This window comes from Equus quagga, chromosome 4 (assembly GCF_021613505.1).
Source record: "Equus quagga isolate Etosha38 chromosome 4, UCLA_HA_Equagga_1.0, whole genome shotgun sequence".
Taxonomy (NCBI): domain Eukaryota; kingdom Metazoa; phylum Chordata; class Mammalia; order Perissodactyla; family Equidae; genus Equus; species Equus quagga.
In genome coordinates this window covers 67,534,295-67,561,301 of record NC_060270.1, presented here as the reverse complement: position 1 = coordinate 67,561,301, position 27,007 = coordinate 67,534,295, and the positions used below count along the sequence as shown (strand labels likewise).

Below are 27,007 nucleotides of genomic sequence, written 5' to 3'. Positions count from 1 at the left end.
AGATTTATAAGGAAAAAAGAAAATGTAGGGAGCTCTCCATTGTTCCTTGGGTCTCAAGATGTTATACATGCTTTTCTTTTTCTCTCCACCATTCAGAGTCTACTTTTATACATTGTGTCCAGGGTTTTTGAGTTGTACTCAGAAATAGAGAAAATCATCCTATTTCATTTTCCTAGGAGCAGAAGTTCCTTAGGCTGACATTCTTTTAAAATCCATGACAAGTCTAGGTCACCTTATCATTGATAGGTAAAGCCTGATTCTCTTTGCAATCTGGTCATTGGACTATCTGGACTAACTATGGAGTTTAAATGACTTTGATGTTTATTTTTTCCCTTGATAAATATAGTCTATAAGGAATATTTTATGTTTTGAGTTTCTGTATATTAACACTTTTTTTTAAAGTGGCCATTGGATTCCAGAGTGTGGGACTGGCTTGCTTGAGGGAAATCACACTTGAGTTAAAGGGTGTAAATGTTGTAAAAGGTTTGTGCCAAATTGCTGACTTCTTTAGTTTTAAAGAGTAAGGCTGGTGCTAAGAAGGGTACAGCTCCCTGACTCCGGTTCTAGGAGCCTCAGTGACATTCCTTACATATCCCTGGATTATGCTCATGCCTCTTGACAATTCTCCAACCCACATGTGTTTAGGTTGTCCATTTTCTAATTAACCTAACCACTAGCTTGATAATGACATTTATTTATTTATTTTTTGTCTAAGTCAGGAGACTTGAGCCCTGTAAAGCACACTTATGCTCATCCCTTTCCCAACAGCCTCATTGAGTTTAATCTACCAACACAGTGGGATTATACACTACTAGGAATTTACTTATCATGTCATGAGCATCAACACATTAGCACATTGTGCTAGGAGTTGGCAGAGCAAGTTAAAACACAAGGAGCTTATGAAAACATTGCTCATTTCCATTGTTCACAAACTGGGGCTCAAATGTATGAGAGCCAGGGCATTAGATATAAATAACTAAGAGCTTTATGACAACATGCATAAAGCAAATCTCCATACATGCTATATGCTAGAAAATATCCTTAATGATGAGAGATGTTAAATACAGACACTGAATATGCAAAGCAAGAAAGGGGACATAAAGGAGAACATGGAAGGAAAATACAAATTTCTGAATATTGGCAGCCTCAATCATCTCCTTTTCTGAGAGAATCATCAAGCAAAATTGCAACAAAATTTTTGTTGATTTTAAACTATTGTAGCACTTACCAAGTTGCCTCAAACTTTGGTAGCTTCCTTTATTCCTCAGAGTTTAATTGGCAGCATTGTTAATATGAAGCACAAAAAAATCCATTAAGCACTAAGGTACTTCACAAAAAAATCCAAGAAAACTGTTTTACTTTGCAGGTTGACAATCTTTCGTTTTAACCTTCACAATTTAAAGGGAAAAAAACATTATTTTTCTCCCAAATTGCTTCCATCACCTTGCTTAAGTGAGAATTCATATCACTACACACACACACATTCGTATACCTGGTCCTTTTCCTTCAGGAATTCCATGGTGGAAAGAATGGTTTGTACTGTTAATTACAAGTACAAACATTTTTATTCTCCTACTCAGGCTTGAATTTTCCCCCAAAGACACAGGATCGGCTACAAAATCAGCCTTGCTCCAAGTCACTAAGTCACTGGAGGGCTTTTAAAAGGGATGGCTTTTGTCCTTTTCCAATGTTCACAGACTCTTTCACAGTTATTGAGGCTTGAGAAGTTCTGGGTTTAGCAGGAGACACAAGGAATCAACAAATCAGGCAGCAAGTATACAGTAATACCCATAAATTACAAAATGTGATTCAAGGCTCAAGGAAGCACCAGGCTTGCTCTCATCCAGCACAAACCTTTCTAGCAGGCTGCATTCAGTCAGCATCCTCATTGCCATTTGTCATCCCTTTCTTGTGGGACCTGCCTACTCCCTGGAGATTTAACAGCTGTTCCATGGGGATAATTCAATTTAGTCTTTATAGCTCGATTTGACTACAAGACGATCCTCCACATCCTGAAATGCAGTAAAACTAACAGCTTAAAGTAGACATAAAAAATACCTCACTATTCTTCCTCAAATTTTCCATTCTATGCTAATACAGCACCATATAATAAACAATCAAAAAGTAAATGGTCCATTGAAGTGTGTATACAGTATCTGTAATGTGGATTATTATATACATAATATAAGAAATATATTGCCCTGCTAGTTTCCTGAAAATGATTAATTTCATACCTTCCACTTTGTAAGAAATGATGCTTTCTTTAAGCTCTCCTTTCTGAGTGTTGCATCCCCTCTCCCTGAGGCAACGAAAGTTGTCTAAGAATTGCCTGAGGTCTCACCCATTTCATTGTAGGTCCTAAAATGATTTTTTTTCCATTTGAATGAAGAGCATCGTAGAAATGCTCATGTTACTTTATTTTGTCTTTAGTAGAAGGAGAGAAAAAAGCAAATGGCTTATAGCAGGACTACGGTTACAGAACTGGCTTTGGAGCTAATTGACCATGTAAATTCACTTCTGTGCCTCTGTCTTCAAATAATTGAAATCAAGGGATTGGATGGGTGATGGCCAATACGAAGCATGTATAATGATAGTCCCAACCTCAATGCTGAAACTGCTAAACAATCACAAAATACATTTTCACTCAGCCTAGAGGGAAGTCCCATGATCTTCTCAATCCAATGCTCCTGACAGCACCAATGGTAACATAGTTGATAGACTGCTTAGGTTCCTCATCCCCGCTGCATGGCAAGTTACCAAACCTCAGTCAACTCATATGTAAAATGAGACAATTATAGTACCTACCTCAAAGTGTTATTGTGAAGTTTAAATCTGTGTTTAGCACAGTGCAAGGTCCACCTTAAGCACCCAATAAGTTGGAGCTATTAAGTAAAATTTCTACCAACCCGTTAAACTGAAGTTGGCATGTAAACCAATACTTATTTGCCATCTTAGGTAGATAATTAATGAATCACATAGAGTTTTTGCATTCTATGATCCCAGCAAATAATAAAAGTAGATTGGAGGTAGCTCATGTTTTACTTTCTGAATCTGAAGTATAGTTACTCCCAAACTGTACAAATCATAAAGTGGGTTTTGGGTAAATATATTGCAAACTTATCCATCTTGTTCATTTTAGGAAGTTTAATGACCAGCTTCAGTCCAGACTTGATCAAATTATAGACTCCTTTAAAACAAGGCATTTAAAAAATGTGTTGCCCCGTGGACTTGGGTGTAACAAGCTCACTGATGAGTAACCATAGTGGGCTTTTGTGAAGTTCATCATCTTTTGTTTGTGTCTCTGCTGTCATGCAACTCATTGGAGTACGGTTGTTTATTTCTTGAAATTTCCAAAGCCAAGAAAACACACTTAGAGATATGTGTGTAAATGAGATCACACACATTCACATCTGCCTATGCACACACACACACATACACAGACATGGTGGAAGCAGCATCTGTCTTCCCTTCCTGTGACCCAGGAGCTTATGAAAATTGCTCAGAGAAAACTCCTTAGTGTCTAGTGAAGCCTATAATCTCTTTAGCTTGTCCCCGGGATCATGTTTCATCTCTGTGAGTATGCTCTGTGATAAATGACACTTTCCCTTGATGGAGAGTACTAACTTGAAATGCAACTAGCATATCATGTCTTCTTTCTCCACATCCATGCTGCCTTCCACTGTCATTTGACTAGTCTGACATTCACATCACCTGCTTCTATGTTGTATCTTCCTTATACCCTTGAAAAATTATTTCTAAATTATTCGCTTCCAGATAAGTTTCTTCCTTTCTTTCTTTGGGAAAATTGAAATTAAATAGTTTCAAGGTCATATGAAGAATGATGTGACTTAAAGTTAAGAAAAAATAAACTAATGATGTGGTGGTCATCCTCTCTGAAAATTCTTCTACCTTAAATCAGTGTTATGACTTCCTTTCCAAGGTGACTAGTTTCATTAGCTCATCTGATGAAATCATTAATTGCAATTATTAAATAAAACTTCTTTAGAATGTTAAAAAAATATATTTCTTTATTTCTTGATGCTGTTTGGAATATACGGAACACTCAACTAGCCAGGGAGGAAAACACTGTTCTCATCTATATGTACTTCATTTTCATATTTTAAATATATATTTTATATATCATAGAACAAATTTTATTGACCAATTTATATCTTGCTTTTTATAGTTAATATTTTTATTAATGTATTTTCAGTCATTAAAATTTTTATTAAAATTTTTTAATCTCTCTATTTATAAACATCCTATAAATATTAAATCAATTCACTATAGTTCATTTAAGATTTTACTGTGTTAAAATTTGAGTTTTTGAATTTTTACTGCCAAAAATGATATTGAGATACTAAATATAATGGAAAAGTAATTTTCAGAAGTTTAGAATATATGACTATAAATGAAGATTATTGAGTCAAAGATTAGGGATTTTTGACTCAATCATCCTGTTTAAAGTCTATACCAACTTTCACACCCACCCACAAAGGAATCTGCTTCTCCTGCCGGTTTCACCTCTTGCTTTCCAGTCATTTGAGTATTCAAATGCTTTTTAAAAGAGTGGGACTAAATGAAAGTTAAAATCAACTCAGGTGTTTTTCTTCTATGCAAAACTATAACTAATGAACTAAGCTTGTTCTTTTTATGTTTTTTTTTCAATAATAATAGCAATGATATCATCTTAATTTGAAGAGATCTTTTTCAGAGAGCTATCTGATAGACAATGCCACAAATCATGGTGCTAATGTCAGAAGGGCAGTAAATGGAGGGATGACAGATGGACCTGTGGTCATATTAGTTCCTCTGTCCCTGAAACATCTATGAGAGGCAGACAGGGGCGGGCATTACTATCCACACTTTATACTAAAAGATGCTTTATGCTCAGGACCAGGGAAAGTCAATGATATATCATCAATGGCTGTGTCATTCACAGTCTTCTTTCTCCTCTCTAGAAAGCACTACACCATCAGCTTTTACTCATTTTTATTATACATCTATTTTTTCCTGGGGCCTTGAATGACTTTCATGTCAAAGTAAAAAAAAAATACAAGGTTGGACAGATCCGTGAACAGCACTGCTTACCTGGGAATTGAAGACCAATGAGGTGTTTCTGAAATGTCCCCTATGTAGTTTGCTAATTGCCAAATAAATCTGTCATGGGTATATCCTGCAAAATACAAGCTTTGGGGCAGAATCATTGTTTTTGGCAAGAGGAAAAAAGGTGGCAACAGGGGCTGGAGTGTCTGGGAAGAGCCTACTCCCCTGACACCTCGATGGATGTGGTCTCGGCAGGAGCTGTAACTGGCCCTGCGGCTCCCAGCATGTCCATTTGCCAGCATCTGGTTGCAAAGCTCTTCCTCTTGGGTTTTTAGGAGATGGCTGAGAGTCCTACATAGAACTTAACTGTCTCCCCAGAAACTAAGTCCTAGGCTATCAGTGGCTCTTGTATTCTTATAAGGCAAATGGACATTTTTGTGCTTGGATTTTGCCTCCTTCAAATTCAGCTCTCCCACTATATAGAATTTTATTTCCTATAGTTCCTCATCAGTTCTTCCTCTTTTCTAGCCAGGCTGAGACTATTCCCTGTTTCTGGAGTTCACTCTACGCATATCTCTTCCAGGCCTTTTCATTCCGTGCTTTTCCCTACCAGCTGAGCTGTGTTTCTTCCTCACCTTTTTTCTGACCTAGACTCAAACTAACTGCCCTTCTCCCAACTCACAAGTACAGTTTAGATGCTGAATCAGGGTGACATTCAAAATATTTAACTGATTCTCAGAGGTGGAGCAGGGTCCTGGGGCCCCTAGGCTGTGCCAAGCACAGACTCTTGAGTTGCTGCCTTGTGGGGAGGCCAGGGGGAGCTAGAAGTCAGGCAGACAAGCCTTGGTTTCAAGGAGGCACTTAGGAGCATTAAGGCAGTGACCATATAGAAAATAATTAGAAAGTTTCAAAATTACAAAAATGGAACCACAGTTAGGAACCTGCTGCGTTCCTGCCCTGCCTGTGTCCACTTCAGTGGGTCGTCTCTGGCTTCCTGGAGCACAGTCCTAAGAAGAATCACAGGACCAAGTGCAGACTGGGTAGAAGAAGCTGCTATGATCCATAAGAAGAACCCACCATGGGTGTGGGAAAGGAGTAGTGTTGAATGTGGTACATCTGTTGGCCTTGTCTAGGTGCATTCCAGATCCCACCTTCTCCTCAGAACACCTTTGGAACTCTCGGGTCCAGCACGCTTTATTTGTTGTGAACCTCACACTTATACAACGTGATACAACTTGGCACTTGAATTATCATCATTATCAAAATATAGCTACTGAGTATCTACTCTGTTCACAGCAAATGATCCTTGCCTCCAGTGGTTGGGAAACTTTAAACATCTCTCTGCCCCCAGCATCCACATAGTGGTCACTGGGTCACCATTTCAGAACTCAGAATTCAAAGCTGAGGCGCTTGCCTTGGGCTTCTCCTCATATGTGCTTTTTACTCTCCTGCCCACCATTTTGATGGCCATGCCTCCTCTTCTCATCTCATTTGCCGTTATGGTTTGACCTACACTTTTTGTTTCTTTCACCACCTCAATTACTCTCAGTGATTCTGGTTTTCCAGCTTCTTGCCTCCTTACTTGGACTACACCCCCTGCCCTCCAGCCTGCAAGGCCAACAGTACTTCTAACTGCCACACCCTCAGCCTCTGCACACTATTGGCAAACCTCAAACAGAGTTTACAAGAGTTAAGGAGTAGAAATTACAGGGTATAGATTTAAGAAAGACTTCATGGAAGTGCAGGAACTTGACATGGACTTTGAAGAAAGACACCTCTCAGACGATTTCAAGGTGATAAGAAGGGGTTCCAAGCAGGAGCCTGGTATATGCAGAATCTTAATGTGAGGACATAGTATTTCTGGGAAACAATGTTTTATTCTAGTCCAGTTCTTTGCAAGATTTTCTTCCTATCACCCTATGTATTTTACGAACTTCAAAAAACAATGTATTTTTCTGTGTCACTCATACTGTTGAATGTGATAGTAAGGAAATGTATAGAGATGAAGGCACTATGAGTTGAGGAAGAGTATGATCTTTGAGGACAGTAGGATTAAATTCTAGCATTACCACAGAATAGCTATAGAATCTGGACAAAATTACTTAACCTCTCCATGCTTCAGTGTCTTCACCTACAATGCAGAGCTAATAATAACCACTTTACATATGCACAGTGACTTCTGGGATATTATAGACATTGGATCACTAATAGCTGATAATATTGTCATAATTATTTTTATTGCCTCACTTTGTTCATATTTCTCATTGTATGCTCCCCATGAAGACCAGAGTCCCATGACTGTGTCTATCCTGTTCTGTAAATAGCCTTCTACAAGTACAAAGCTAAAGATTGTAGATCCGTGATTATCAGTACTTTAGAGGACACATATCCCTTTAAGAATACAGTGAAAACTATGAAGACATTTTATTCTGAATAACATTTTTGGGGCACATAGATGCCTCTGAAGTCCATCCATGGACAGCAAGTCAAAGGCTCCAGATTACATTTTAGATTAGGAGAATAGTAGATAAAATTAAACCCTTCCTCTGTCGTTTTAAATTCCTAATAATCTTATGTAAACGTTCCTCGTTGAATCACCCGGATCCTGAATAAGCAGGGACCTAATATTGAATTTGTTCCATGTGGAACAGCTGGGCTGGCTTCTTAGAAACTCTTCACTTTTGTCACAAGATTTGAAAGACATTTATCTGTCAAGGTCCAGGTTGTTAGAAGAGGAAAAATCTGATATAAAAAGCTGTTAGCTAGGGGTTGGCCTGGTTGTGTAGTGGCGACATTCACGTGCTCCATTTCAGTGGCCAGGGGTTCTCAGGTTCCAAAGAAGTGTCTTCCAAATGCCACCACCCTGCAGTGGTCCTCTAATGCCCTCTACTCACACATCTTAACATCTGGCCCTTGACAAACGAGAAATGTTTACAGGCTTCCACTCTGCTCTCAAAAGCAGGACAAAGAAGGGTGGCTTTGGAGCTGAAACTCAGAAATAGGTAACTAGCACAACGTCTAATCTGTTTCCTTCCTTTTAAAATCTAGGTTAAAAAGGAGAGGCCCTGGACGTCTGGAAGTGAGTCCTCTCTAATGGCTTCATTTTAACTTGATCACCTCTTTAAAGGCCCTAGCTTCAAATACAGCCCCATTCCGAGGTACTGGGGGTTAGGACTTCAACATAGGAATTTTGGGGAAACAATTCAACCCATAACAACCAGTTAAGATTTTGTTATCTGAAGACCTCTGAAAGTGCTTGCATCAGCTTTCTATAAAACCCTCCTCTCACAAAAACATAGGGACTGGCAGCCCCATGAAATTGTTAGCGACCCTGGTCCTTCCATCCTTCTGGTTGGTCATTTTTACTCTGCGGCTTCCATCCTGTTGGTCTCACTAAGCTTCTTGAACTTGAGGTGTCGTATCCACATGCAAAGCTGCAGAAAAGAGGAAAAAGGGGAGGTAAAAGGAGCATGCTTGCCAGCTGAGCCAGCTCCCTTTAAGGAGCCTTCGAGGAAGCCCCACCCAGCGCTCCTGCCACACTGCCTCACAGGCCTGATTAGTCATCTGGCCACACACTTCTGCAGGGGAAGTGGGGAAGTGTAGTCACTCAGTTGAGCATATTGCTGCCTCAAATAAACTGGAGTTCCACTACCTAGAAAAGCAAGGAGAATGGATTTTGAGAAGGCAACTAGGGATCTCTGCCAAATTATCCTTGAACAATAATATCCATATATGAGCTCTCATGTAAGAAGTGAAACAGTTTCTATTTCAGTATCAAAGTAGGAAAGCCCAATTCTACTATTACCATCATAGAGAGGCTCTAGACTTGTACTGTCCAATATGGTAGCCACTAGCCATGTGTGGCTACTGAGCATTTGAAATATGGCTAGATCAAATTAAGATGTGCTAGGAAGGTAAAAAAAAAAAAAACAACTCTGTGATTTTAATATTGATTGCATGTTTAAATAATATTTGTATGTATTGAGTTAAATAACCCAATATTCAAACTAAAATTAAGTTAATCTCTTTTATTTTACTTTATTTTAATATGGCTACCAGAAGATTTTAAATTACATGTGTGGCTGACATTACATTTCTGTTTCACAGTGTTAATCTAGAGTATCTATCACCCCAAATATAAGTAGTCCAGTTTCAGCCTCTATTTTTTACTACTTTTTTTTTTTTTGAGGAAGATTAGCCTTGAGCCAACATCCATGCCCATCTTCCTCTATTTTATATGTCGGACACCTGTCACAACATGGCTTGATAAGTGGTGTATAGGTCCACACCCAGGATCCGAACCGGCAAACCCCAGGCCACTGAAGCGGAGTGTACAAACTCAACCGCTGCACAACTGGGCTGGCCCCAACCTCTGTTTCTTATTACTTTTATTAGGAAAACACTTAGATATGTTTCTTCTCATTTTATAAATCATTATTGATCAATTTGAGAAGCTGATTTGTATAGTGCACTCATTATAGAGCTGTACATGTGCTTAACTTTCCAGGCCAATTGGTGGTACTTGCCCTTCACACACACTTGCTACTTTCCTGGTCTCTACTCAGGATCTAAGAAGCTCATATTATATTTTCAGAGCTAAGAACATTTGTTCCACACTAAAGTGAATTTAGTCTAAAGAAGCATCATATGCTTGCATGTCAAGTGGACGTTGCTTTGTTTGTGGGACAAGAAAGTTTACTCAAAAGGAAAAATTAAACACACATGCACACACACACAAGCTTCCTCTGGCCTTACTACCATAATGTCTCTCTAACTTTGCCTACTCGAGTGAAATAGCCACATGACCAAAGATTGCAGAAGAAGGGACAAGCAATTCTGAAATTATTCAGGAGTGGAAACCATTTGAAAAATAGTAGTCGTTGGGTTTTATATCCAGCTGCTTCTACCTCTTCTTGGATTAACTGCTATTATTTCTTTCTCTTAATGATCCACCCTAATGCCCTTGATAGCAATTACTGACGCTGAATATTGTTGTCGTGAAAACATTTAAATAAAATAATACTTGGAAATGCTTTAGCTAAAACTTCCATTATAAAAGTTATAACTCTCCATTTTAAATAAATTGGAAATAGAGAAAAAATTATGTAAATAAAAGTCACCATAATTCCACTCAGAAAGAGCCATTATTTAGCAAATTAGTCTATACCTACATATCTATATAGATGTATTTTATCTGATTCATATGTGTAAATTTGTATTCTCTTCACTTCATTTAATATTATAAGCAATTTTCATGCTTAACATAAGCATTGCAACTAGAGGTGGCAAAATAATATGTCATATAGATGCAACATAATTTACTTAACTATTTAATTTTAGGCTTAGGTTTGTATTATTATAAGTAATAATGCTTAGTGTATAAATCTTGGTCCAATTTCAGATTATTTCCTGAAAACAGATTCTAGAAGTGAAAGTAAAGTATCAAAAAGGATTATTAATATTCTTAAGCTTTCTGATTTACATTTCTAAATAGTTCTACAGAATATTTGGAAACAGAAATTAAAGGATATTCAGGATAGAGTTACAGCTTTGTCTTCTTCCTTAAAACCAAGAGGTTATTAGTTTAATCATGGGCCTGCTTTTCATTCTCTTCCACCCTCCAACTCCCAAGGACCTCCTCTGGGTTTCTTCTCTAGGTAAAAGTCATCACTGTTTGCAAAAGCCAAAACTCAGGTGAAAGTGTTCATCTTCGATGCACAGGGAATAAGCACCAAATACAGGGCCAGAAACAGAGGCACACAGGCAAGTAGCCTGAATCTATAGCCAAGGAGCTGAAATTAGGAGCCAGTAGGTTTAGGCGGAGGGGGGCATGCAAAAGAAAGGCAATGTCAAGAGATTCTCTGAGGCCAAAGGCAGTATGTGGCACTCAGTGGGTCCCTGTTTCCTGGTGCCTATAGGTAGCCAGTTTGTGGAAAGCCAGAGGACAAGGTTGTGTCAGGGACCACCAGCTAGCCTGTGCAGGCTCTCAGCCATAAGTGGGGTGTTTCTTCTAATATTTAAGACAATTCTCTCATGGATACCCCTCAAATGAAACCCCAAGGAAGATGATCTCTATCCCTGAAAGTTTCTTTTGGCAGAAACAAAATGTTGACTGTGTAGGCTAAGGCCAATCATCTTGTGTCCCTTAAATTCCAAAACTGCATCGTGCCCTTCTTCCCGGTGGTTGTCCTCCTCTGCTTTCTCATCCTTTGCCCCAATCCCATTTCCAGCCCCACTCCCTCCTACTCATCCTCCAAACTTCAAATCATGAAGCTCTGTTACATGCTGTCTCAGCAACATAGACTTCTCCCTCATGGCACTTAATCACAGCTGTGATGATATGCTCTGTCCCTCATCCCAACACAATGCAAGTCCCAGGTGGGCAAGATCTCTGCCTGACTGTCTCCTGGGCTGTGTCCTTGACACTAGGACTGAGCCTGGCCAACATGAACTGCTTAATCAATATCTGCTGAATAAAAGATTGAAGGAGACTATCTGTCCCCAAACACGAAAAGATCCTTCATTGTTCCCCTGCTCCCTCTGAGTTTGAGAATCAGGAAGATAGTTTAGCTCACAGGCCAGCATTTCTCCTACATTTACTGATAGCATGCCAGTCAGTCCTGGGAGTTTTCAGACAAATCAAATTAGAAATGGTTGTAGTCATTTGGAAAATCAAGAACTGGCTTTGAAATCTTTCCCCACAAATTAGATTGAATCAAGATCATTTTTTCCCTGGCTTATAAATGCTTGATTGGCTTTGTTTGATGCCTCATGATTGAAACTCAGCCTTGAACTACTGGCTTTATTTTTTACTCAGCAGGGTGTTGTGATGTCTGGATGATGATTAAAAACAAAACAAACACCCACAATAAAAAATGCTTTGTAAATAACAGCTCAGCACAGTAATACAACCCTTGGAAATGGCACATTTAAGAAACTCTAAAACCAGTCAAGGTAAGCAGAACTTCAAGCTGGGTCTGCTGTATTCCTTTGAGGTCTTAAAAATTGGTTTTCTGGTGCAGCAGGACAGCCATACCTGACATCATCTCTACTCAAGCCCCAAGGAAGGGATCTGCCAAGACTTGGTTGTTACAACATTTGAGGAGTCCCGGTGGGAGGAGATGAGCCACCATCCTCCACATCCCTCACTCACCTCTGCAGTCCTTTGCTCCAGCTTCTGCCTTAGTCCCCAGACTGGATTTAGACTAATCTTACCTTTAGTCAAGGTCTATTCCCAGCCTACCCCAATATATGAGCTCAGGTCCTTTTTCAACTGACAAATAGTGATCTACTCTTTGAATCCTTTTTTTTTCTTCCTTTTTTCCTGTGGGGGTAGACAGAGTTGTTCTCAGAAAAGAGACAGCTGAGTGCCATGGGTGCCAGAGGTCCTCAGTTCCAGATCCTTCAGATGAATTTCTGATTCATGCCACTCTTCCACCTAATGTCATTCTCCATCACCTCCCCATCCCCCAACAGAGGCACAGTGAGGGGCTGAGCTTGCCCCATTTGGGAGAGTGAACTATGACTTCACATGCTCCTGCCATGAGCCTGTTAGCTGTCAGGAGGCTCAGGGCCCTGGAACAGTTCCCTGTATCCCTTGGAGAGCCAATCTGACCATCTGCCAAGGACCAAGGTTTTAGCATCCCAATTGCATCAGTTCCATTACACACCCTGACGGCCAATAGTTCCTCAGGCAAGTGCCTGACAGTTGTTTTATCCCTGTCCTGATCTTCCCAGGTGACTCTAGCCCAGATCAGGGTCTTATTGCTCAGCTGGTGAGCAGTTTTTGGTGGGTGAAGTGAAGTCATAGGAGAAGAGAGTCAGGGAGTGGTGGCAAATGGACTAATTGAAAATGAGTTAGAGGCCACTGACCTTGCATGCTCCTTATGTGCCTTTTATTTATAACTTATTTATTTTCAGATTGTCATTTAAAGCAGAGCAGAAGATAACTTTCTGGTGTCTTCCACAAAATAGCTAAATGTCTTGAATCACTATCACAGGCAGTAATAGATGTCTTTGGATAGTGAAATGAATCCAGAGGAATGCACTTGCCAAAACAAGATAACTCCAAAAAGATGGTGGCTATCATCACTACCCAAAGTTTGACTGGGGGAAATGTCCACAAATGAGGAATACCTATGAACAATTCATCAATGATGGCCCCTTTTAACCTTATCCTATGGTCTACGCAGCCAACACAAGGTCTTCAAGTAAGTAACAGTCTCAAAAGAGGGTAGATTCCTTACCAGAGAGATAAGGCAAAGGCAACACCTAAGTAGAAATTCAGGCACAATTAGTTTTGGCTCCTAAGATCTAAAGTTTATCACAGGCATCTATGACCTCAGCTAAAATAAGCAAAGGATTATGTTCGATCACAAAGCTGCGAAATCGGCGCAAATTAAGCCATTGGTTAATGTCTTTCTTCTCAATTCCGCTAGCTCCTTATTCTAGCCTAGTAAATTATAGCATTTTTGCCTTGCACTATCTGAGGCCTTGCTAAAATACCCAGTGGCCAATGAAGAAGTGGTGATGGTTTCCATGTTTAGGAATGTTTGACAAACACAGAGACCATTAGCTCATTGTTCAATACATTTCAGTGTGTTCCATCTACCATATACTCACATTTAGACCATGATGGTGTTTTCTCCATTATGTCTATAAGCAGAATAGCATCCTCTGAAGTTGGTCCCTCTGTATGACAAGCCCTGTTTGTGACAATTCATCTGATTCATTCTGTAGTCACATGGCAAAGACTTAAATGGTACCGAATTCTCTGTCAGATACTCCTCACCCATAAGTAATCAGGAGACCATGGTAATTATGCTATAAGATCCCCTTTTTGATGAGCCCCTTCACCGTGGAGGAAAGTTTTTAGCTGGATGGATTTTATTGGCTTTCCGTCAGCATTTGACAAACTTCTGATTTGGTGGCAGAATGATTTGGATATGTTTGAAAAGAGGCTGCTGTCAGAACCTGTATTCTCTCTCTTTGTTTTCTTCTAATTTTCATTGCTCAGACCTTGGACCAGCACCCAGCTAAGCAACTTACATATAATTTCTCGCATTTTGTTATCTCCAAGAAAGTTTTAACCACTGTAATTTCTGGTACAGTTCAGCATCACCCTAGCATTCTCTTTATAAAGTGTTTTAGGAACAGAGGGCAGAAGGAGGGATAGTCAGCTGATTGGTTTTTATACCCTGGTAAGCATGTTTTAAAAATTGGGCTTATTTATAAAAATATGAAACAGTATCATCTTCAGCTTACTTACTTTTTAAAAAAATATTTTATCATCATCTATGGAGATTTTTGCTCTCTTCCCTGCAGTTAGAAAGGAATTGATAAGGAAAAGCCCTCGGTTTACTTCCTTATGCCTTGAATCATTATAAAGAAAAGTCTTTCAAAATGTAAATACTTGGTTGTACTTCTCATGCAAACAATATAAATCATTCAGATGTTGCCTATCCCATCCAAAGAGAAGATAGATGAAAGGATAGGACTGTTCCATCTCAGATACCAAAAGAACGTGGGAACTGGTGGCAACCTTAGAAACATCCAGTCCAACAACCTCAGGTTACAAAACAAGAAACTAAGGCTACAGAAGTGACTTGACTTAAGTGACCCAAAAAAGTGGCAGACCTGGGAAAGCAGAAAAACAAGTAGTTAGAAACAAGGCTAGACATTGCCCATATTCTTGTTTGATCCTAGGTCAACTTACTACCATTATTTTCTTAACTATAGTAGCAAAAAGTTAAGGATCAGAGAGAATATATGGTTTTGCCAGTAAATATTCATGATAAGAATCCAGTTCTACATAATTCAACAGTTTCCCTTTCTTCTCAGATTCAAAGCAACATGCTCTATATTCAATTACAAATGTATTATTATGTAAAGCCTATACCAGAAGAGTAGCTAATTATCACAAGGCAGTATAAGAATATGACAAATGTGTGGACATATGAATAAATGGTATAGTAACACAAACCATTGAAAGCCAGTTGAGGAGGCAGCCACCTTGGGCTGGGAGGGTCTGGAAAGGCCTCAGGCATGGGCTCAACTTGGAGGGAGGGAGTATGAGGGTAGATGCAGAAGCCTGAAGACATCACTCCTGGTTTAGGGACAAATGTGGGAAGTGTGTTTAGGGGACAGTTTACCATAATAACCATGCAAATCGGTCAGATTAGTGAGCTTAAGGACTTCTCTTTGCTGTCAATGTGTCTTCACACTCTAGTGAGGGTGGATGACAGCCAAGGCAAGAGGCAATCTATCAGCAGTTAAGGGCCATCTGTGCTCTTTCCTGTGTGAAACTCCTTGAATAAGCTGAGGAGAGTAGAAGCTATGCCTGATCTTTCTGCCCCTTCACCCTGCACAACACCTCTTATCAATTTTGCCGCAAAATATGTTTACTTTTCTCCCTCTATCTCCTTTGCCATTCTAGATAGAGCCCTCCACAAGCCCTTAACTGTTGTTATCTATATTGCTACAATAGCTGCCTGAAGCGTGACCCGTGGCCACTCTTTTTGGGACAAAATACACTCTCTACTCCCTAACTACACCCCCAGAGGGTTGCATCTGAAGCACAATATGGCAGTATATACTAGTCTCTACATCTTCACTCTTTTCAATTCTCTTTTTCCTATGGGATGAAGTTCTAGAACCTTGACATGGTCTGAAGCCTTGCATGCTTGCATCCCTTTCTGCCTTTCCCCCTTCATCTTGCCTGCTATTGTGCGGGCTTCTCAACTGCAGTCAGCTGACCCTCTGCCAAGTTCTTGAATACGCAGCTTATCTTCCGGCTTCTGGCCTTAGCAAATGCTTTTCCTCTCTTGCCCAGATAACACTTCTCACTCTCCAATTAGCTACTCCTGCTCTTCTATAAAATCTCAGTTCCAATGTTACCTCCCTAAGGAAGCCTTTGTAACCCTCCAGATTAGGACAGACTTCCTTTGTGTATGACCTCATGTACTGCTCTTTCATAGCAGTTGATGAAATAGGAGTTTTTCTCTGCCTTCTGAAGGACAGGCCTCCTTGGGGAGGATGAATCAATGAAAAGGGTTTGTTTCCTCTCCTGAAACAAATTTTGCTCTTGTGTTTCAAGGTCCTAACCATCCTTAGGTGGACATCAAACTTCATGAGTCAAATAGGGGACAGTATAAGCTCTTGTAATTTATAGTAGAAAACAAAGTGTTTTTCCATAGTTACGGGATGTCTCTCTAAGATGGTCTGTGAATAGATCTTTAGAGATTCAAAGTTTGGTCCTTTGAATCAAACTCTTGTCTGAGAAAAGTGGGATGAGAATTTCTGTGTTTTGAGACTGCAGAGAAAGCCCATGGTGGATCCCAGAGAAGGAAAGTGAACATTGTTTGGGGGTCTCCAAAGGGACAACTAGGTTCTCTATTTTTAGATCAGCACTTCTGAATACCTCATCTTTTGGAGAAGGAAGGGCATGTATTAGTGTGACGTCACAGGTCACTAAGAACTACCATTTGGGGACAAAGGGAGGTCTCGGCTAGGGGTACTAGCAATTGTTGTCTTGAGGAGGCCTCATCAAAACCTTGACCAGCAGCATCAGTCAGACCACAAAGGGTCACATCAGATATCAAGGTTTTGGTCTCTTCACTGTAGAGTGATCTTCTTTTTGGACAGTGAAAGACGTTGAAGGTTTTGTAAGATATAGAGGGGGAAAAAGGGACCCATGGCAGTGATATTGACTTTTTTCATTCTCATCCATCATCCATGATTTACCTGGGAGATTTGATCACAGGGCACCCCTGGGTCATGGCACACTTTGTACCAACTGCAGTCAAAATGAACATTTAATGACTGTAGAATGCAAAGGATCAGGATCACATTTATGTATATAACTCATAAACCTCTATTCTTAGCACATTGTTTTACAATGCTTGAGAAATCTTGAATGGATGTTGAAGTTTCTAATGAAATAAATGTACAGTGGAGAATAGAGAGAGTCTGAGGAATGGAGCTCCCTTCTTGTGGGGGATGGGATGAAAGTTGAATTAATAGATCAAGAAGATATATAGGGTAGAATATAGTCTGTCAACTTTTTGCCACTACATTTTGACACTATTCTAAAGTAAATTGTCGTCTTGCATGCTGTTTCTACATCATTGGTGGGGACTCCCTCAAATGCTGTCTTGAGAAGGATGCTGAAGTCACAAATGGCATTATTGGAAAAGATTAAATAGTCCATGTTGATTTCAAAAGTAGTGCTTTTTCATTTAGCTAATTTTTCTTCTTTCTCCCTACTTTAGCGCATGGGAGTGAGTATTAATGTTCCTCAATGCTGTGGCCTTTCTGTGGGCAGCAAGTACAGCTGAGATGGGAGCATAAGCAGAGTGGCAAAGCAGCAGCTGCATGTTGGGGAGCAGAGGTGGAAACACTTGCATTCCCCAGGAGAGGTGGGTCAGGTTTGGTGTAGAAGGCATTTCCCACCCGCTCCCATCTCTTCTGTCCTACTTGCCCTTGGACTAAACATTGGAGAACATAGCAGAGGTGTGCTCCATAAATGGAGACATTTTGGGCAGCTCAGACAGCTGTCTGGGTGCAAGGACAACAGAGGACAGTGTGAAGGGAATGTGGGTTAGGGAGTGGAGGAACATGGCGTTCAATGAACAAGGAAAACCATCCAAAGAGAGAGTACATACCTCCATGTATTTCAGAGTTTTTCTGCTCTCTGCTGAGCAGTGTTGGCCTTACCTTAACCAGTGAGAATCCCTGGAGTATTTATTTGAAGTTCTTCTCACTTCAGGAAGGGAGCTCCCAGACTCTTGTCAGATGTGAGTGAACTGATCAAATAAGGGGAGAAGCTCAGCTCCCCTAGACTCCCACTGTGCTGAGGCCCACCTTCCATGACTGTTCATCCAGAGAACACTCAGAAAATGGCTTGGATTGAGCTAAACAGTGGATTTTAAATCAGTAGGGGGAAGGGGCATTTTTATAACCTTGTACACTTCTGCCTTCCATCTCCCAACCATTTTCCCTTCTACACAGCCTCCAACTTTGGGACAGCTTTGCTCTGGCAAATCTGTTACCAGAGGAGGTGATACTGAACTCAGGAAATGAAAAAGGGAAGAAAAGTTACTGTTGTCTCCCAACTTTGTGTAGGAGCATTCGTGATTTTGCTTCTTCCAGAAGACAGCCTTGTCTCAACTAATTTGCCATCAGTGAGAATATTTTCATTCTTGAAAGGAAACCCATCAGAAATCAAAAAATGCAAGTTAAAGCAACAGTAGGATATCATGAGCAAGTTGGTGTTTTTTTTTAATTGGTGGTACTCAGTGCAGAGGAGGAAGGTATCAGAAATGGTGGCTAAAAGTAAAAAGTCTTCCATGTCAGACTAACATAGGTTTGCCTCCCATTGTCACTGCTAAGGAGGCACATGGCTTTTGTTAAACAGCTTACTGCCCTAAGCCTAGTCTGTGCATTATTTAAATAGATGCAGTGTTATTGTGCAGAATGCATGAGATATGTGTATAAATGCTTAGCCTACTGCCAGGCAGCACGGAGCATTGTAAACTGTAGGCAATTTCTTGATGTGTATCAAGGACCTTGCCCTTTGACACATTAATTAACTTCTTGGGATCTAGCCTAAAGAGAAGAAAATGTCTAAACAACTAGAACAAATGACTAATGCAAGAATATGCTCACGGCAGGGTGCTTTACGGGTGAATCATCAGCAATGTACTATTGGTAGAAGTTTGTTTGGGGACTGCTACTTGTTTTCAGAAATACAAGATTATCAGAAACGACATGGTTGAGACCTAGGGATGTTTTTCCAGACTAGGAAGTTTCAGGAGCTGAGTGATTAACCTGTCTAGGACTGAAAGTAGTGCTAGGTATCTGACCCACTACCTGGCCACCCCAGTGGGAAGTTGGATTCATGCAGTAGATCAAGCCAGGTTGTTGCCCTTTCAGAAATCCCTCTCTTTTTTGTATAAGTGGTGCTGGCTGTAGGAGTGACTCTAAAAGCTGAGCCACAGCATCATGCAAAGGCAGCCATTCAGTGGCCTTGAAAGGAAAAACTTAGAGGGAACCTGATGTATCTACGACTATTTAGATGAGGATATGGTTAGTTTGGAGTCCAGAGAGACAAATGATAGGGATAGAAAATAGGATGTGGTTGGTTATGGATAAAAATTCCAAGTGGCTTCAATAATATAACACCTATTCACAATTTCTAAGGTGTTTCAGGCTTTTTCTTTATTCATCTAGAAGTGGCTCTAGCATATGGCTCAGTTGGGCACATGTACACATTTCTTTCTTTCCCTGTTAACCTCCTGATGTAGAGCCTTACTCTAGCCATTCTGCAAGAAACTTGGACCAGTTTTTCCATGACTTACGCAAAGAATAATTTTCTTATTCTTTCTGGTTCTAATCTATGCACACTTAACATTCCTCACTTCTAATTCTCTCATCCACCCCCCATGTTACTGAAAATAGTGTTAATAAACTAAAAATCTGGGGGCCAGCCCGGTGTTCCTGTGGTTGAGTTTGATGCATTATGTTTCAGGGGCTTGGGTTCCTGGTTTCAGATCCTGGGCGTGGACCTACACCACTCATCAGCCATGCTGTGGCAGTGACCCACATACAAAATAGAGGAAGATTGGCACAGATGTGAGCTCAGGGTTAATCGTCTTCAAGCAAAAAAGAAAAAACAAAGAAAAATCTGGCCAATGTCACTTTACTGCTTCTAAGTTTGAATGCTAACTTCAGCAAGCATGAAAGGGCTTTTAAACTCTGCCTCACTCATCTTTCTAGCCTCATCTCCTTCGTGGTCCCTGGAACTCTCTGCCCCACTTGATGTTCAGAAATGACAAGATCCCTGTAATTCCCCAAGGATGCCATTGTGCTAATTTCTCTGAGCCTTTGCATGCGTAGTGACTTTTGCTGAAAAGGCTAGCCAGGGCACGATCACTCCTTTCCTTCCCTACTTCTTTCCAGGAAAGCATCACCCACCTTGTGAAACCTTTGCTTGTTTAGCTATTTCTTCTGCAAGGCTTGCATGGAAGCTGGTGTCTCTCTCTCTCTTTTAGCACATTTCACATTGTAACAAAGTTTTTTCGTGTGTATCACTTTAAAAGTTATTTCAGTGCATGGCATATAGTTGACTTGCAGGACATATTCATTCAATGAATGAATGTAATTATTTTTATATCTTTGGTTCCCTAGAAAATGTTGATGCTTCCCAGCATCCCTCCCTCCCCAGGGTCTTTGATGGTTCTCTTTGCAGATAACACTATGATCCTTAAAACAGGAACCAGAAACAATCGTGCGGTATATCTGAACAAAGCTGACATATTTTTCCCTTTAAGATCTTGCAGCTGAATGTGGAATGATCTTGAAATTAAGGTCAGCTCCAGGTGGTTGTTTATATCAGCTGTCAGATTGCAGAATAAAAAATGGCTTTTATATGTTTGATTTTTATTGTTTTCCAGGGCAATGTCACTTTTTCCTGCTCCGAACCACAAATTGTTCCCATCACATTTGTCAACTCCAGCAGCAGTTATTTGCTGCTGCCCGGCACCCCTCAAATTGATGGGGTCTCAGTGAGCTTCCAGTTTCGAACATGGAACAAGGATGGTCTGCTTCTGTCCACAGAGCTGTCTGAGGGCTCGGGGACCCTGCTGCTAAGCCTGGAGGGAGGAACCCTGAGACTCGTGATTCAGAAAGTGACAGAACGTGCGGCTGAAATCCTCACAGGTACTGTCTGCCGACACCTTCTAGGTCGGGTTCTTGTTCAGCCAAGTCAACAGATGTTTGAGCTTCTGCCCGAAACATAGAGAATCCAGCTCCCAGGGATGCGGAATGACCCAGTATTCAAAAATTTACTCCAAGTCTGAAAAGGCAACATTACTTTTCATTATTAGAAAAAACACTAAATTCAGATCTAACTCTGTAACCTTTGGAAAGTTCCTTAATTTCTTTGCCCCTCAGCAGTCTCATCTGAGAAGTGAGAACAACAACTCCTATTCAACACTATTTAGCATAATATAGTCCACTTACAGCCCACGTTGCTGGGTTCTTTCCAGAGAAGACATATGGTATATGGAATCTTCACATGCTTATTCATGGAAAGTAGGATTTTCCACTTTATAGATGAGGAAATGAAGAGTCATGGAGGCTAAGTATCTTCCAAAATCACATGGTGATACCCGATGGAATTATGATTTCATTCTGAATTTATCTGATGCCAAAGCCTATAGTTTCCCTGAATACCACACCACCATGGCACTTTTTAGAGCCCCCAAATTCTATTTCAAGTATAAATATTAGTCAGTTTAAAAATAAATTCTTTAAATATATTTATTTATTTATTCATTTATTTTGAGGAAACTCAGCCCTGAGCTAACATCTGCCAATCCTCTTCTTTTTGCTGAGGAAGACTGGCCCTGAGCTAACATCCATGCCCATCTTCCTCTACTTTATATGTGGGACGCCTGCCACAGCATGGCTTGATGAGCAGTGCCATGGTCTGCACCTGGGATCCAAACTGGCGAACCCGGGGCCACCAAAGTAGAACGTGTGCACTTAACCACTGTGCCACCGGACCGGTCCCTAAATATATATTTAAGATATTAAGTAAATACTAGTACATATGACATCTGGGTATGGCAAAACTTTTATAAATGGTCTTCAAATAGCTGAAGTTTGGAAAGACCGCACTTTTGTAGCAATATAGTATAGATTCTAAAATACAGCAATACAGAACAGATCTGTGAACAAGTTATATCTTTCAATATTCTGGTTTTTCCATCTGCTGTTTCTTCAACATAGAACAGTGGAAATTTCTCCCTCCTTCTCCATTTATCTTACTAATGTCCCCTGTCCTTCCAGAAGCAGTGTGCTCACTTAGTTGACAAGTACATATTAAGGTCAAATCATGTGCCAGGCACTGGACAGGGGGCTGAGGCCTGCTTCAGGTGAACCAGTCCTTTGAGAAGCCTCCCTGGCTCTGCAGCCTGAGTGAGACCCCTTCTCTGTGCTCACGGGGCCAATATCCATCGCGGATGACACAGCATTTTTCTTTAATTTAAATGTCTTTTTCCCCCTACTATACTATGAGTTTTCTTATCCAAATAAATTAGAGAAAATTGAGTTAAATAGGAAAAGATATAACTTAAGGTCAGACTTTAGGAGAGCCTCAAATGCAATAAGTGAAGAAAAAGGCCTGTGGACTCTCTGGAGCAGCAGGAGGGCCCGGGGCTGGGAGTCAGATAGATGGATTCAAAGGAACCTCTTCTCCTTACTGTTAGTGGAGTGGTTCTGGACAAACTTCTTAACTTTGTCTCACATGGAAATGAGAGTGTGTTAGTTATCTATAGCTGCATAACAAATTATACTAAAATTTGGCAGCTGAAAACAACATGTCTTATGTGTCAGTTTCTGTGGGTCAGGGATCCAGGGGCTCCTTGGCTGGGTGATTCTGGCTCAAGGTCTCTCCTGAGGCTGCAATCAAGTTGTTGGCAGGGGCTATAGTCATCTCAAGGTTCAACTGGGGGTAGGTCTGCTTCCAACTTGACTCATGACACTGTTGGCAGGTCTCCAAAGATCCTCTTCCAAGCTTATCCCCATGGCCTCTGCAGAAGGCGGCCTCACGAAATGACAGCACCCTTACCCTAGAGGCAGTGAGCCAAGAGAGAGTGAGGAAGAACAGCCGAGACAAAAGCCACCGTCCTTTTATAACGTAATACCAAAAGTCTAATCCCATCACTTTTGCCATATTCTGTTCATTAGAAACAAGAAAATGAGCTTAGCCCTTGCTCAAGCCAAGGGGATTATACAGGGATGCGTATATAAGGAGACACGGATCACTGGGCACTGTCTTAGAGTCTATTTATAACATGAGATGAAAAGAAATTCTTAAAAAATTCTAAAAAGTTCTTAAATCCTTAACATCACAAAACTATGATGACAATTAAATGAGATAGTGTATCTAAAATCTTTAGCACAGTGTTGAGAAGCTATTTAGCAAATTTCCTTTCCTTTCATCCTGACTCAAGATGCATAGCTAGAAGGGGCCTTGCTCTGTAGAGTCATAAAAGTGAATTTGTGCAATCACAGGACTTTTAGAAAATGTATGAGATTTCCAGTAATGGAGGTGAGTTAATCACTTAGAAACATAATATTTTTTATGTTCAGAGTTGTGAAAGTTAAACCTCAATTCTCCTTATTTGAAGGAGAAAAATGTGTGCTGGCACTGGGCTGTTTTTCGCTAATGGTGAGATGTTTGAGCAGCGAGACTTGTAGGCCTCAGGTCAAAAATGCAGTTTTAATATAGTACAGGCCCTGGTGGCACTTTGCTCTGAAGCATCCAGGTGCTGCCTGTATTATTAAGCACATGTCAGTCCATTAAAATGCATTTATGACTGAGAGAGGCTGGTAAAAGCTGCCATGTTACCCAGCTACAGAAGGAGAAAAAATTATCAGTTGTTCCAGATCTGTCTCTCAAAAAGTGAAACAAGTAAAATGAAGTTCTAAAAATGTGCTGACTGAGTTCCTGAAGTCTGCCTCAGAAAACTCTTGCTTGATTCTTTCCCCAAGATGAATTTCCTGAATTTTGGAAAGTGTGACTTCTTCCATTTTTCTTTGACTGGATCAAAGCTCTGTATCTTCTGGCAGTTTTCTACCTGGGGGAAAAAAAAGACAGGAAAATAAGCAAAAAGGAAATAAACAAAAACAGTTTTCTCCTCCTTTACATTTCTGAGGAAGCTTGTTTTCAAAGTACTTGAGATCATATTGGCTCTATAAGAAATGAAAATGTCATATGAGAAACTTGAAAGTAATGACCCTTGTCCCAATAATTTTTCAGGGCCAGTGGGGCTACCCTTGTTACATGGTACATCACAGAAAACAGAAAATAGCACCACATTTTATTAATGGGACGGTGAATCCAGATATTTAAAGATTTGAGACTAGTTTATGTGTTCTCATGTCCTAGATCTGAAAGAGAAGGTAACTCTGTGGAAAGGGAGGCACATAGACGCCTAGCACATTCACTCCAGTTTTCGGAGCTTCGTACAGTGTGCATAGCTTTTGGGGGGTGTTATTTTGAGCTTTTGGCATTGCGATCAGGGAGAGAACTGAAAACTAAATACATCCTCAAAATAGAAGGCATCTGAATTCACTCATTATAGGATGAATCTTCAGGAAGATGAAGGACAACAGTGTAATCCCTTCCTTGTATTTTTCTTTATTTTCTATTTTTTCCAACTCCGTTCTTGAAAGCCTTATACATGTGGATATGAGGAAAAGTTGAGGGCATCATTTCACTGTAAGTGACGTTAGAGAAGAATCAACATCATTTCATTTCTTTTTCAGGTCAGGCCTTGTGCTAGGACCTTGTTGTAGAATGCTGCTGGAAAAAACTCATGAAACTTGTGAAATGGTTATTATTATAGCAACTGCATAAGAGGAAAGTGAGAATCAGAAATTAAGTTAAAGTGACCAAGATGGTCAACCACCTCAGGCCTTTCCTTTAGATTCCCAAGTTCACGCTCTTCACACTGGATATTGCTGCCACCCACATTCATTGTTTTATACAGTCAGTTGTTTAAATAATTCAAATGTAAAGAATCTCTGCTTTCAACGCAAGATCTGCAGACAGATGTACAAGAGGCTATTAAGGAAAATAGGCTATTTGGGATCTAAAGTTGGGTCTTTTCTAAACGTTTTGCTTGGTGGCCCTATTACTGACAGATTCTTGAGTGAGGTGGGATTGACATAGGTGGTGAGTCACTGTCCATATAGACTTCTGGTCCACTTTAGCTAAGATTGCCTATATATTATAAAGTAAAACACGCATAGCTATAGGTCAACACACAGACACCAACATTCACTGAATATATGTGACATACTCTTTCCAGACCTTTTTTAATGCTCTGTGCCGATTATCATCTAAGCACTAAAGGTACTAAGTGAAATGAGGTACTAGCAAGACTCTATCTGCTTTCAAAGACTTTGCCATGTGTTGTACAGGTTTCCCATTCTAATCACCCCTGTGCCCCAGACCCCAGCTGGGAATCTAGAGGCTGAACGGGAACAGAGAGAACACCTTCAAGGGGTCCTGCTGCACAGTGAGCCTTGACATTTCCTCTTCAGGAATCAGAACAGTCATTTAGGAAATCCTAATCTCAAATAAATGAACAGACATCTAGATTGTCTACCTTATGTATCTCAAGCTCTCAATTCTCCCCCACTTCTCACGAGATCCCATGTGTCATGGGAACCACTCTATCTCTCAAGGCCACACTTGTTTGTTGAGCAATGGAAACCATGTTCTATTTTTTAATGAAGAAAATGGCTGTCGTCTTAAAGACTCTTACAGAGAAGCTTGGAGTGGAGACTGGTATTGTCCAAACCGATCTGAATTATTACTAAGAATACAGGAAATTGCATAAACGTAAAGGAGACCATCTGGTTTGTTTCTGTGGAGAATTAGGGCAGAGTGTTCTGGATTTTATGTGAAACATTAAATAAACTAAAGAAAAAGCTGGCACCACTATAATTATTTTGAAAGTGAGCTGACATTTCAATGTTATTTTTATTTTTTTGATGGGAGAATGCTAGGAATAAGAATAAGAAGAAAGAGGTCTAGGGGCTTCTGTCACTAAAATTTGAAGTCTTTTTTCCTACTGCACCGCTTCTCAAAATGTCAACTCCCACTCAGGAACGAGTCTGGGCAATGAGCCTAAACTCAGGCTATAGTGCTCAGGGCTCCAGTCTAGACGTGTTCTGCATAGATGCAGGATGTGGGTATGTCTTGTTCTACTAGATCTCATTGTCCTCTTTTGCTTAAGGAAAGACTTGGTCTAGAATTACTGAAGTCCCTTCTAGCCCTTTACATGAGTACTTGAAGGAAAATAGCAGGTCAAATCTCTCCCCTATTATGTTCAAGGAAATCGTCAACCTCATAGTCTTCTTTAGAAAATGGGGTAAGTGGCCTTGATTGGGTGTATGCAAAGCCAAGCGCCCTGCCAGAAGTTATGTATCTCAAATCCCAAAATTGTGGTGCATTTTGTGGAGTAAAAGAGGTGAACTTGGCCTCTTTCATACAATAATTTTTGTGAATGAAATGCTTGTATGTCCCAGCAAGGTCATGGATATGACTCTCAGTGACCTGTATAGAGTTAGGAGCTAAAGACCCATGTCTGAGAAGTTGTTTTTTTGGTAACTGTCTTTAAATCATGCCAGAATACTTTGTGTGATATGTGTGTGTGTGTTGCTAAGGGGGTTATCAGAATATTTAGGGTCTTCAAACCACATTAATAAAGGAACAGTTGTAGGTACTGAAGCTATTTCATGTGGAGAGAAAACAAGACAGAGACATGATAAGGGTCTTCAGATGCCCGAGAGGCTGTCTCACAGATGAGGGTTTTTGTATGTTTATGTCACTGCAGAAAGTAGAACAAGCACCAGTAAGGTCAAAGGGCAGAGAGACTACTTTTGGTTTTTCACTAAAGAATATCCAGAGCTTTTCAGCTGCACAGGATACTGCCTTGATATCACTAGAGGCATCAAATTCTGTGGCATTTTCCGGATTAAGGAATGAACTTCAGCAAGAGTAAATGGAATCCAGAAGATAGAGGAGGAAGTCTTCAAATTGAGAGATCTCAACCTGGAATCTGGGCACGGCTAAATGATTATAAGCTGGAAAGACAGAAGGTGAAAGCCAATGACCAGGCACAAAATGGTATTCCTGCGCAAAAGGAAACATGACTAGCAAAGATCTAGAAATTAACAAGATGCCATGGAAAAGTTTTCAGTGGAGGCAAATGGCTTGTTAAAGAGCCGATCTTAGCTCATCTCATTGAATTCCTAGGTGCCAGCGATAGTGTTCATCATATTTGCTCTACCACCTTATAATTTTTTAGTATTTGTATAGCTCCTTCAAAAGTAAAAGTTAGAGAAGAATGTTTATTCACCAATTAAGCAATTCATTCTAATC

General features: G+C 40.3%; 1 protein-coding gene across 1 annotated transcript in view; it reads left to right on the top strand.

The window, feature by feature from the left end:
- CNTNAP5 (contactin associated protein family member 5) overlaps window positions 1–27,007 on the top strand; it is a 765,902-nt gene that overhangs the window by 376,472 nt on the left and 362,423 nt on the right. Inside the window, exon 8 of the mRNA XM_046657745.1 lies at window positions 20,499–20,763. Coding sequence (XP_046513701.1) covers window positions 20,499–20,763 — 265 coding nt within the window. The remainder of the gene's footprint in view (window positions 1–20,498; window positions 20,764–27,007) is intronic.